Source organism: Acipenser ruthenus, chromosome 6, assembly GCF_902713425.1.
Source record: "Acipenser ruthenus chromosome 6, fAciRut3.2 maternal haplotype, whole genome shotgun sequence".
Classification (NCBI taxonomy): Eukaryota; Metazoa; Chordata; class Actinopteri; order Acipenseriformes; family Acipenseridae; genus Acipenser; species Acipenser ruthenus.
The window spans coordinates 28795111-28807368 of record NC_081194.1 but is presented as its reverse complement, the minus strand read 5'-3'; the positions used below and the strand labels follow the sequence as shown (position 1 = coordinate 28807368).

The window sequence follows — 12258 nt, the reverse complement described above, 5'->3', positions numbered from 1 at the left end:
TCTGACTCTTGTTCTCCACTCCTGAACTTGTTCTCCACTCCTTTGTGCAGCCAAAGCTGCAGGTCTTTTATATTCTGGCCGAGGGATTAACTGGCTATTAATTAGCTTGTTAACCCCTCTGCCACAGTCTGCTCTAGTTTAATAAATATGCATGACTGCCAGCTAATTCAATAATTACTAGCCGACATTCTTACTAGGTATTAAAATACAAAACAATAACAAACAATGGTGGACAGCACCTTGCTCATCCTGCCAAACATAATACATAATAAAACAACAACAAATACAAATACAAAATAATACATATGCATCCAGGGGCGGGGTGTACCCTGTCCCAGTGTATTAATGATACAGTCAGGTAGCCTGACCTCATGGTAAGAGATGAGAATGCAAATTGGAAAAGTGATTTCCAGTGGTAGAAATCAGAAACATATTTTTCAAGGATTTGCCTTGTAATGCATTAGCTGGTGGATTATCACTACAGTGTTCATTAAGTAGGTCATGAGCCACTGATCTACATGTCTGATGGCAGTATTTTGTAAAACAAAGTTTATCTAATGTGCACTCCAAGACCACACAATTGCTTTCTGTAGGTTACTGTTTTATTTATATTTTTCCTTATTCATCAGTTAAAGGTGTCTTGTAATAATGCACATTCATAGTTTTAATTGTATCGTCTGGAGTCCTTCTTCACGTTTCTTATACTATTGTGTGTTATGAAATGTGTTTTTTTTATTTTTTATTTGCTCTTTGTTTTTCAGGATGAAATGGAAATGGCCAAATACATTTCAAGACTGTTCACCGCACGACACAAATTTTATAAACAGAACAAAATATGCACAGAGTAAGTGACAAAAAATGGATGTGGTATCAGTTGTAGTCCATGATTTTGCTTCATTAAGAAAATGACAAAAAATTTGGCAAAACTGCTGAAACTGTTTTTTATTGTAGTCTAGTCATTTTATCCAAATTATTTGCTATTTAGTCAGCTTTTTAGTAATCTTTTTATATTTTTATTTTTCGTTATTGATATATTTTTGGGGTGTGGGGTCATCTGTATGATTCTATTAGGCAACATGTTGGACAGTGCTGCTGTAACTGTTAAAAATGAATAAATAAATAAATAAATAAATAATATCTGGAAAGATTTTAATTTTGTCGCATATAGTAAATGTACCGGCAAAAAAAAATCTCAAAATGGATGTATAATAGTTAAAGGAAATGTGCTATAGGTTATTGTAATAAAGAAAAGGTTCAAACAAACATTATTTTAAATAATGGCTGAGTAAACCTGACTGTAAAAATACCTGAGAGACCCCCAGCCATGAAGCCACCAAGAGCTGCATTGTTCTGGCTGTTAGAATATGGTTTATGGGTTTCAACTGTCAGTCTTGTTCAAGGCTGTTGAGCAGGGACCCTGCCAGTTTCCCTTTACCAGGAGTGGGAGTGAAACAAGACACCCATAAATCTTTCTGCATGTGCGCACTCTCCTGTTCACTTTCATCAGTCTTCACTTTTTTCTTTCTGCTCCTAAACAACAGCTCACATATTAACCCTCAGTAGATAAAGGACAGTGATTCAGAAGAGATTCCCTACCCTTTCTACCTACATGTAAGCACTTCTCTGGCATTACTGATGGTTTTTATTCATTCATTCCTCCTCGGTAGCATGACTAACCTAAATTAACATGTATTTCCAATACCATAGAAAAGGGGATAATGCGTGCTAATTATAAAATAGCACATTAACATTGTAACACTGTTCCATTCCAGTAGTGTGAATAAAACAAGAGTCTCTATCTGTAAGTTTATTTTTTTTCTTGGATGTAGTGGTGTTTTTTTTAAACAAAAATCCCAGACGTAGACAGAAAATCAAATCAGAATTATTTTCTGTCTTGTGAAAGAAAATTAACAAGTAACCCACCAATGGCTTCCTAGTTGCTTCAAAACTCAATGGTAATATACCTCTTGTTTTCTCAATTTAAAGAAATGATGGGCAAAGCTAACAATCCACTTACTATAATTTGCAACATTATCTCTGGTGCCTGAACTGCTATTCTGACTTTCTTATTCAAATACAACACTTTTTTTATTTTGAAAAAGGAAACTGCTGCATCCTCTAATGCAGATTAACTTGAGAGTGCTGGAAGTGGTACCTGTTAATAGTTTTGTATTTTAAAAACTTGTATACCCTCAATTTACAAAAAAAAAAAAAAAAAAAACAGCTTCTAGAGGCAAGAAAATGGATTATAAAGCTTTGATTATTACTTCTTTGAAACTGATATATAATAGTATAGCTAAGGCAACTGTAAACATGAGCAATACCCTGTTTTATGAGACATCTTATAATGCTTTAAAATACATGCCTTTTGTTTAAGGTCCATTTTAACAGATGCTTTGGCCACAAGTTTCATCAACAACTCTTATTGTTTACCTATAAATTGTAAATGTTGTTGTTGTTTTTTTTTTTCACACAGACAGTCGAATTCCCCTGCACCAATCAGGAGACGGCAACCTTGGAACAGGTCATTGGTATGTGTTTTTTTTTTGTTTGTTTGTTGTTTTCTTTTTAGAGCTTCACGTTCAGGGGTTTTAGTAGTAATGTTGTCCAAAAATGTAAACTATAGATGTTAGCCTCTATGTTCATACTGTAGTAGGTGTTTTTCTTGTTTATATATGTTATAATTATAAATGTTTTGGAAACACCCCTATTCAATACCTATTTTTTCTTTTGCTTCTCCTAATACGCCTCTGTGATGACTGCTGCTTCACAAACTCTATGCACAAAATAACAGTGAAAAGTTCAAAATAGAGCGTTCCACCATTTTAATTTAACAAAACATTTCAACATGAATATTTGGAAATAAGTAATTAATTGAAGATGATCTTTAAGTATATACAATAAATGTCAGATCTAGATCACAAAACAAATGGAGATTTAACAGCTTGGTTCAGATGCATTGTGGGGGAGGCCTTGGGCACGAAGAGGGTTAACAGACTTAAGATGGCTGGATTCCAGCATTCATTATAATAAATACTTTATATTTGAATCAGCAAACAGGAGGATGGAAAGACTCATTCATCCAAAAATGACCTTACAGCTGGCAACTACAAACCCAAGATTACAACAGAGGCACTTATCTCCCCCCACCCCCAGTAGATTCTAAATGAGGAACAATTTTTCCATATCCTTTAGCCCCATAAATATCTATTATCTGGCCTTTTTGTGATAATCATACTTTCTTTGGACTCCTTTAGTCACAATACAAGTGTTCAGCAGTCACGTGTTCATGTTAATTTTTGGCAAGTAGTTTTTCCTTTTCTAGGTTGGTCATTGAGTTTTTTTTTTTTTTTTTTAACCCTACCGTTTTACTTAGAATTAACACTGCAGCATTTATTTTAAATTGCTAAAAAACAGCTGCAGCCAGGGGTGTAGTGCTGGGGGGTCGGGGGGAGTGCCGCCCCCCCCACTTCTCTTCAACAGGGAGAGCACCGCTTCCGTACTTCACGTGTAGAATATTGAACTGTTTTGCTCCTATTAATATATGGAGATATACATGTGTATAACCCATACAAATAAGCAAAGAATACAATAACCGTAAGAAACCCTTGAGAGATAAAAATGAAAAAAGTTTGAATATAGCGTGCCTGGTCTGGAACAACAGGTGTGAATAAGAAGGGAACTTGTATTAACGCTTTACAATTAGATGTAATAATTGGGACAGTTCTTATTTTAGACCCATATATAAGAAATAATGTAGATAAAATAAGCTAAACATTTATTTAAAAGATAAAACTCAATCATACCTATGGCCTTACACATCTTATTTTGCAAACGGATGCACTTCAGTATCATTCGCTCTTAAGCGCCTGCAATAGGACAGTGAGACGAGCTGATTCTGGACCAAACCATTCAGTATACGAGAAGGGGGAGTGAGGGAGTGTTGCACATAGGATTAATAATAATAATGACGACGTTTTAATCATGTGTGTATTAGTGTATGAAACTGGTTGTGAAAATATGTACAGTGTTTGTTTGTTTGTTTGTTTGTTTGTTTGTTTATTTATCTTTAATATAAATAGCTGTAAGTCTAGTTGCTTTACAATAATACCTCAATACCTGATTGTCTGAATTTGTAATCAATTGGTACACTTGTTAGCCCTTTCAAATACCGTACCTACTAGTGATAAACTGTGGTTCTGTTGAGTTTATGGGGAAACAGGAACTGCAGGAGGCGTGGTAGGGTTGAGAGAGCGGGGGGCGGGGGGCGGGGGGCGGGGGGGGGGGGGGGGTGGGGTGTAGATAATAGCGACCCCCTCCCTTATAAATATAGCACTACACCACTGGCTGCAGTGCTTATTCAAGGGCGGCAGTAATTAGAAGTATTATGGTTTTCGGAAGGCACAATTTTTTGTTGTGTTTTTTTTACGGAATGTGAGGAGTTTAAGTTTATTTCTGTGGAAACAACTTGATCAGGATGGTGAAGAAGCTGTTGAGCTTGCAGATCAGATCAGTGTTTGACTAGGTGAGGTCACATACCAGTGTAGAGTGGAGAGAGAAATAATAACAAGAGAGAAATGTCAATTCAACACCGAGGAGGTTGGTTTATTGTCCCTTTCTTTTCTTACAGCAGTTTTTAAGTCGCAGGGCTGAACTCTTTAATATACGGTGTGTTTCTTTCTCTTCAACCAGCAAGACAACTAAACACTCACAGTCTCCTGATCCAGGTAGGGCTTTGGTGAGGAAGATGAGTTGATCCCGTGGCTCTCCCCTAAACAGCCACAATGCCACAGCGAGAGCTACACTAGCTTCTGCTGCTCCCCCCACTCCCCGAACTTCCTGTCTGGATCAGGATTCTGCAGCGTCTCTTATTAGCCAAAATAATGTGCATGTAACCAAAACAGAAATGCATTTAAGAAACTTAAATAATAATCATACAGCTCCTGCATTACAACTACTTTTCTTGCTAATTCCTATATATATATATATATATATATATATATATATATATATATATATATATATATTTTAGTGCTGCTGTATTTACTCCTATACCAGTATCAGCACACAGTGCTGTGTACCTACGCTATTCTTTTTTAGTTTGGGTTCCATAAACTTTACATTCAAATACAGGTATGCTCCAGTGTGTAATTGTATTCCTTTTAAAATCGGTTTTATTTAAGTTTATTCAATGAATTTTGTTTCTATTTGTAATGTTTTGCCACACTGTGTTTTTATGTGTTTCTTTATTAAGTGCTGCATTTATTTGATTAAAAAATGTACATGTTATAGGTGGGAAGGACTTCACCTTAACGGGAACCACTCTATTCGGGGGAAAAATAATACTCGAGGAGGTTCAGAAGCATTTAAACTAGAAAGGAAGGGGGGAGAAATCAATAAAAAGACAGAAGGGAGACTAAATCAAAACAAGGGCAACAACTCTGGAAAGACAGCCATTAAATGTATTCTGGGATAAATAAGCTACTAACGACCAAACAAACAAGCAAGATGGGCCAAATGGCCTCCTCTCGTTAGTAAACTTTCTGATGTTCTTATTATTGAGAGCAGCGTTTATTCAAGGGCGTTATCTGTTACAAATCTGATATCTGAGTGTGGTGCTTATTCAAGTGTGACAATAATTTAAAGTAATAAGGTATTCATTTTTTTTAACCTATTATTTTTTTACCCTAATAACATTTTTCTTATCTATAGCTGCTGGGGATGTAAGTTCCAGTCTTCAGATGTTTTGTATCTAATAATGCAGGCTGTGTGCTGGAAAGCAATACAGACCTAAATGAAAAGCATTACAAAGGTTATGGCAGGTAGCTTTCTGAACCTGTCAACAAATAGAAACTCGTATAAAAATAAAAGCTATAAGTTTACTCCCCTGTACTTGTCAAACATTAGTCAATTAGGGGTTTATTCAATGAAAAAATACTACACTGATTCATGACACTTTAAGGCCCTGTTTTTTCTTGGTGCTATTGAATCAAACTTCCAGACCTAAGAGGGCACCTATGACGAGCAGTCATTAAAAACACAGAGCCCACAGCACAGAACAAATGTGTTTTAAATAAAGGCTTCTAAAACTTTCACCCAAGTTTTGTCACTTTCGCTCTTGCAGTGAAGAGCAAAAGTGACAAAACTTGGGTGAAAGTTTTAGAAGCCTTTATTTAACCCTTTCCGGTCCAATGTCGGACCCTGTCCGACATCATCAAAAAGATGCATAAAACAGATCTCTAGTCGTTTTTTCTCCGGAAAAAGCAGAGAAAACCATTCAATGGCCAAGTGAGACTGATAGGAGCCGAGAGAAGCCAAAAAAAAAAAAAAATAATAAAAAAAAAGGGGCGTATCTCATGAATACTGATAGCCCCGACACCACATAGATAACATGGACATAAACAAACAAGATAGCTGCTTCCGCATCCAGCACTATCTCAGAGACGCGCTGAATAAATGAACCGCTAAGGGTTAAAACACATTTGTTCTATGCTGTGGCCTATGTGTTTTTAATTACTTAAATCCCCTTCTTAGCAACCAGTAACAAAACTAAGTAAATATAAACCTTTATGTAATCTATGCTGTAGTGTTGAGTTCACTTCCTCCTTACTCCCCAACTGCATATTACTCCACATCAGAAAATCATGGATTTAATTTAAGATAAGCTGATGTGCCTCCAAAAGCAAGGTCAAACGTAGCCTAATCTTGTATCACTGTATGTATGTTAATTGTTAATAAAACATTTTGTATTAAGTATTCAGACTGAATGACCCATGAACATTTTTTATTTTATAGCAGTTCATTAAGTGACTTTCCAGTATTTTCTTGCAGCCAAGACCATTTATCCTGCCACCTATACACAGCCAGTATGGAGAGCATTACCAAGAAACTCGCACCTCACAAGGTACTTAATTAATTAATGTATGTATTTATTTAAAAACCTTTTATTAGCCCTGTATAGCAACCTCTGTAAATAGAATGCAGAATACCACTCATGCTATGCCACTGTAAAAGTAGCACATTGCACACTGTTACAACCATTATCTTTATCAATATTTACTGTCTACCTCCTATCTAACTGCTTATCATGCTGAATGTAAAATACAACCTCTTTTATTTCAGTAGGGAAGGTTTATTTAATTGGGATTTGCTATTATTTGTACATCTAGTATTTCTACTAAGTACAAGCATAGTTTCTGTGGTAAGGTGTAAAGTATATTTTGCATTGTGAATTAGTGCTTGTGATGATATAAACTACCAATGAGCAGTATTTTCTTATGCTCTCTTTGAAACAGACAGCATTTTCCTCGATGAAAGGTCCTACTATAGGTCCCAGACTAGCTTGGAAGGGTGTCCAGTCGACTTCTACACAGTCACGAATGGCAGTGTGTATAGCGCACCCAGTATGAACTCTCTCAACCATTCCCAGAACTTCATCCAGGCTTCTCCAATGTCCTCCAACCTCAGTATTCCAGGCAGTGACATCATGAGACCAGACTACATTCCCAGCCATAGACACAGTGCCATAATTGTTCCCTCTTACCGACCTACCCCAGATTATGAGACTGTTGTACGGCATCAAAGGGGTATCCACATAGACTGCCAGAGCCAGTCCCTGAGGAATCTCAACATCAGGAACTCCTACGCCTATGGCCAGCCTGAGGGCATGGTGTACAGTCAGCCCGAAATACGAGAGCGGCCCCAGTACCCATATCCTTATGGGCTTCCAGTCGACTATAACAATCCTGTGGCCCCCTCTGCTCAGATGAACCCCAACAGCTCTGCACAAAGCCATGCAGCAGCAAATGCCATTTCTCACACAGTCAGCACTCCAGAGCTAGCCAACATGCAGCAACAGGGCACTCAAGGCTACAATACAGCCCACATGCTGAGGAACCATTTCTCCAGGCCACCACCTCCATATCCGCGTTTCCGGCCTGCCACTAGCACGCCAGACCTAGCCAGCCACAGGCACAAACCCGTCAGTGGCAGCAGCCCAGAGCCAGTAATGCGCAAGGTCCAGTTGTCCGTAAAGACCTTCCAACAAGGCAGCTCCCCAGTGGTCCACCAGCCCCCACAGGAAGTCAGTGAGCCACTCACTGCTGTCAAGCACCACCCATCAGTCAACAAGCGCCACAGCCTGGAAGTGATGAGCTGCATGGTTCGCGGTATGGAGGCTGTGACTTTGAAGACATTGAACGCACCTCTGCCTCGCAGGAACACGCTGAGAGAGCAGGTCCAATCAGAAGAACCGGTTCAAAAGGTCCAAGAGGTTAAGCAGCCTCCACAGTACCAGCACAAGAAGACCTTGTCTAATGCTACCATGCTGATTCACAGCAGCGACAGTGAAGAGGAAGAGGAGACCCCAGACTATGACGTGCAGATACCAGGGCTAAATGAAGACATCAGTGCTCAGCTGCAGGCGGCTTTGGCCAAAATCCCCAACAAACCCCCACCGGAGTACCCAGGGCCAAGAAAAACGGTCAGCAATGGAACTCTCAGGCAAGACCATCTGAATCAGGTCTCGGAGGAAGCTGCCAGGGCCAGGATGATGAGGGCTGGCCAGAGTCAGGTCAGCAGCCTCTCTCGCACTGACCAGGTGACACTAAACGGTCCTTCACTCGGACCGTCTATTTCGGAGCCTGACCTGACCAGTGTGAAAGAGCGTGTCAAGAAGGAACCAGTTAAGGAGAGACCTGTGTCTGAATTGTTCTCTATAGAAGACAGCATTGTGGAGAGGGAAATAATGCAGAGGGTATGTGAGCTATTTCTATTATTTAATGTATTGCTCTAATTGAGGTCAACCTTGTCAATATGGTTTTAAGTGGGGATTAGATTTATTTCATTTTAAAGTTTCAACAACTGTTTTGTGAATAAAATATATTATGGATTTTTGCTTGTGTTATTGTACAGGTTAACACAAGAAACTATATGTCTGATGTATTAATATTTCAAGTGGATTTTATACCACACACACACACACACACACACACCATTTATCCTCACCTGTGATCCTCTTTGTTTTAAAACAAATTAATGACTGTAGAAATTGCTGCTATGGAAATAAGCAAGCTACAGATCCATACAATTTAGTAAGACATTTAAATATTCATTTTATTAAACCCAGAGTACAAAAATTTGCATACCGTAATTTGCATCTAATTTAATAGGACTTAATATTGACTCAGAAACAAAGTTTAGAAATTTCAGTTCGGAGCATAATTTAGTTGGAGATTCGAGCCCTAGGTCCTTATTATCTCCAAGGAGGGTGAATATCTCCAAAGACAGGGATATAGTGGAGTTGTACATAACCGCTTGATCTATCTCAAAGTTGTATCCAGAAACACATGTACATTTTGAGAATATTTACATTGTTTTTTTTGTTTGTTTGTTTTATTAGGATATATGCTCCACTGCCATCAATGACTTGCCTTTAGGAAAGTCACTAGACTCTTCACTATATTTATGTGCTGTACAGTATTTCAAACCTCAGGTTTTCTCAAGGTGTCAGAATAACAAACATATCCGTGTTGGGCAGATATGAGAATACATCTTAAAATTAGCCGAGATTACTTTCTGTAATCTGGACAGCTGTGTGTAAAGTAGGTCAGAAAATCAAAAAAAGAAAGAATCCAATATCATCATTTTATTCCACAATGGTGATCGCAGACATGTCTTTTCTTGCCAAAGAATTTAGAGAAGCAGAAGATGGACTCCCTTAAGAGGCCGTTGATGATGGCTGCGCTTAATGGTCTCTCTGTGGCAAGGTTGCCGGTTCCTGAGGACAACCAGGAGGACACTTCCAAAGTGACAACAGATGAAAGGGTAAGACTAAAACTTAACAAATGTTTTCCAGTATTTATATTTCTCATTTGTACAATATTAAAATGTGCCAAATTCATAAAATGTTTTCCGTCAGCTACGGCTGAAACAATTTTTTTTTTTTTTTTTTTTTTACTTTTAATAATTTTTTTAACCAATTTGAAGTACCAGTTTTGAATGTCTTCCCACTGCACTGTTCCTTCACCATCACAATTCTAAACTAACATCCATGGTCACCCTTTTTATACACCTGTGGTTGGAGCTTAATTAATAATTTAATCATGTATTCATTTATTCGATGGCAAATACTTTTGGTTTGTAGTTACTGCACAGCCTGTATCCTCAGTGAAAGGAATATGTAGTCATGATACGATAATGAGACTACATTTCCCAGAATGCTGTGAGGTAGCATGGCCGAGAGTGATTTTCCGAGGTGTTTAATTAAACACCTGTTAATAATTGGCACAGGTATTTAAGTGGGGCTAAGGCATGTATCAGGTTCAGTGTTAAGGCTGAGACCTGAACAAAGACCCAGAAAAACTATTGTACAAGAGTATTGTAATACTCGAAGAGTGTGTGTGTTTGCTTACCGGTAAAATTCGTAGCAGCCTGGTGTTAGTTTGGAGAATGAGTGAAAAGTTTAATTAGCGCTCCAAATTGGAGTTTTTGATTCTTTGCTTTATTTTTCTGGCTTGTACACAATAAACATACAGGTACCAACCTGTTTAAATATAATCCATTTGTAAGCAAATTATTTCCTGCACTAGAGGACAGGGTTACAATCACAAAACAGACTGACAAAATCACATGACACGGAATTTTGCCACAATATGTATATATACCGAGCATCAAAAGAAACGTATCACTATTATAACACATTTAATTTAGAAATAAAATAAGGTATATAAATGACGATCGTTGACGAAATGTTTTTGGTTTTCTTTTTAATCACTCGATCATTCATCCTTGACCATGACATGCTTGAGTGACTATGACTGAAGCATATGCACTTAATCACCTAATTAGTGAGACAGTTGATTGGACACTGGATATGGATTTATTTCAGCTGTTAAATTGCAAGCTTGAATAAAAGCAATAAAGAAAATCACAGAAAAAAAAACAATATGCCACTTCTGTGAAGAGATCAGCGCCTTCGTGCAATCGGCATGTTGGAGGCTGGACTAGGCAGCATACTGTGGCTCGCTGTCTTGGGTGCTCACAGCCAGCAATTTCAAATCTGGTGAGACGGTATAACCAGACACACTCTGTCAATGACAGGCCATGAGCTGGGAGACCAAGAGTCACAACACCTGCCCAAGATCGACAGATCATTTTGCAGCATCTCCATGATGTTAGTTGTTAATCAGCACAATAAAAAGTCACTGCACCTGCATAAGTGATAAGTTTCGTTTAATTCTCAAATATAAGTGATACATTTCTTTTAATGCTCGGTATGTATGTAATATATATATAGTACTGTGCAAAAGTTTTAGGCAGGTGTGAAAAAATGCTGTAAAGTAAGAATGCTTTCAAAAATAGACATGTTAATAGATTACATTTATCAATTAACTAAATGCAAAGTGAGTGAACAGAAGAAAAATCTAAATCAAATCCATATGGCGTGACCACCCTTTGCCTTCAAAACAGCATCAATTCTTCTAGGTACACTTGCACAAAGTCAGGGATTTTGTAGGCATATAGTCAGGTGTATGATTAAACAATTGTACCAAACAGGTGCTAATGATCATCAATTCAATATGTAGGTTGAAACACAATCATTAACTGAAACAGAAACAGCTGTGTAGGAGGAATAAAACTGGGTGAGGAACAGCCAAACTCAGCTAACAAGGTGAGGTTGCTGAAGACAGTTTACTGTCAAAAGTCATACACCATGGCAAGACTGAGCACAGCAACAAGACACAAGGTAGTTATACTGCATCAGCAAGGTCTCTCCCAGGCAGAAATTTCAAGGCAGGCAGGGGTTTCCAGATGTGCTGTCCAAGCTCTTTTGAAGAAGCACAAAGAAACGGGCAACGTTGAGGACTGTAGACGCAGTGCTCGGCCAAGGAAACTTACTGCAGCAGATGAAAGACACATCATGCTTACTTCCCTTTGCAATCGGAAGATGTCCAGCAGTGCCATCAGCTCAGAATTGGCAGAAAACAGTGGGACCCTGGTACACCCATCTACTGTCCGGAGAAGTCTGGTCAGAAGTGGCCTTCATGGAAGACTTGCAGCCAAAAAGCCATACCTCCGACGTGGAAACAAGGCCAAGCGACTCAACTATGCATGAAAACAAAGGAACTGGGGTGCAGAAAAATGGCAGCAGGTGCTCTGGACTGATGAGTCAAAATGTGAAATATTTGGCTGTAGCAGAAGGCAGTTTGTTCGCCGAAGGGCTGGAGAGCGGTACACGAATGAGTGTCTGCAGGCAAC

General features: G+C 38.4%; 1 protein-coding gene across 4 annotated transcripts in view; it reads left to right on the top strand.

Moving 5' to 3' along the window:
- LOC117411329 (tyrosine-protein phosphatase non-receptor type 14-like) overlaps nt 1–12258 on the top strand; it is a 113065-nt gene that overhangs the window by 77383 nt on the left and 23424 nt on the right. For all 4 annotated transcript variants that reach the window (XM_059025321.1, XM_059025320.1, XM_034018677.3 and 1 more), the window contains 5 exons: nt 762–844; nt 2477–2531; nt 6832–6904; nt 7296–8755; nt 9691–9825. In XM_059025321.1, the coding sequence (XP_058881304.1) occupies nt 762–844; nt 2477–2531; nt 6832–6904; nt 7296–8755; nt 9691–9825 (1806 nt within the window). The remainder of the gene's footprint in view (nt 1–761; nt 845–2476; nt 2532–6831; nt 6905–7295; nt 8756–9690; nt 9826–12258) is intronic.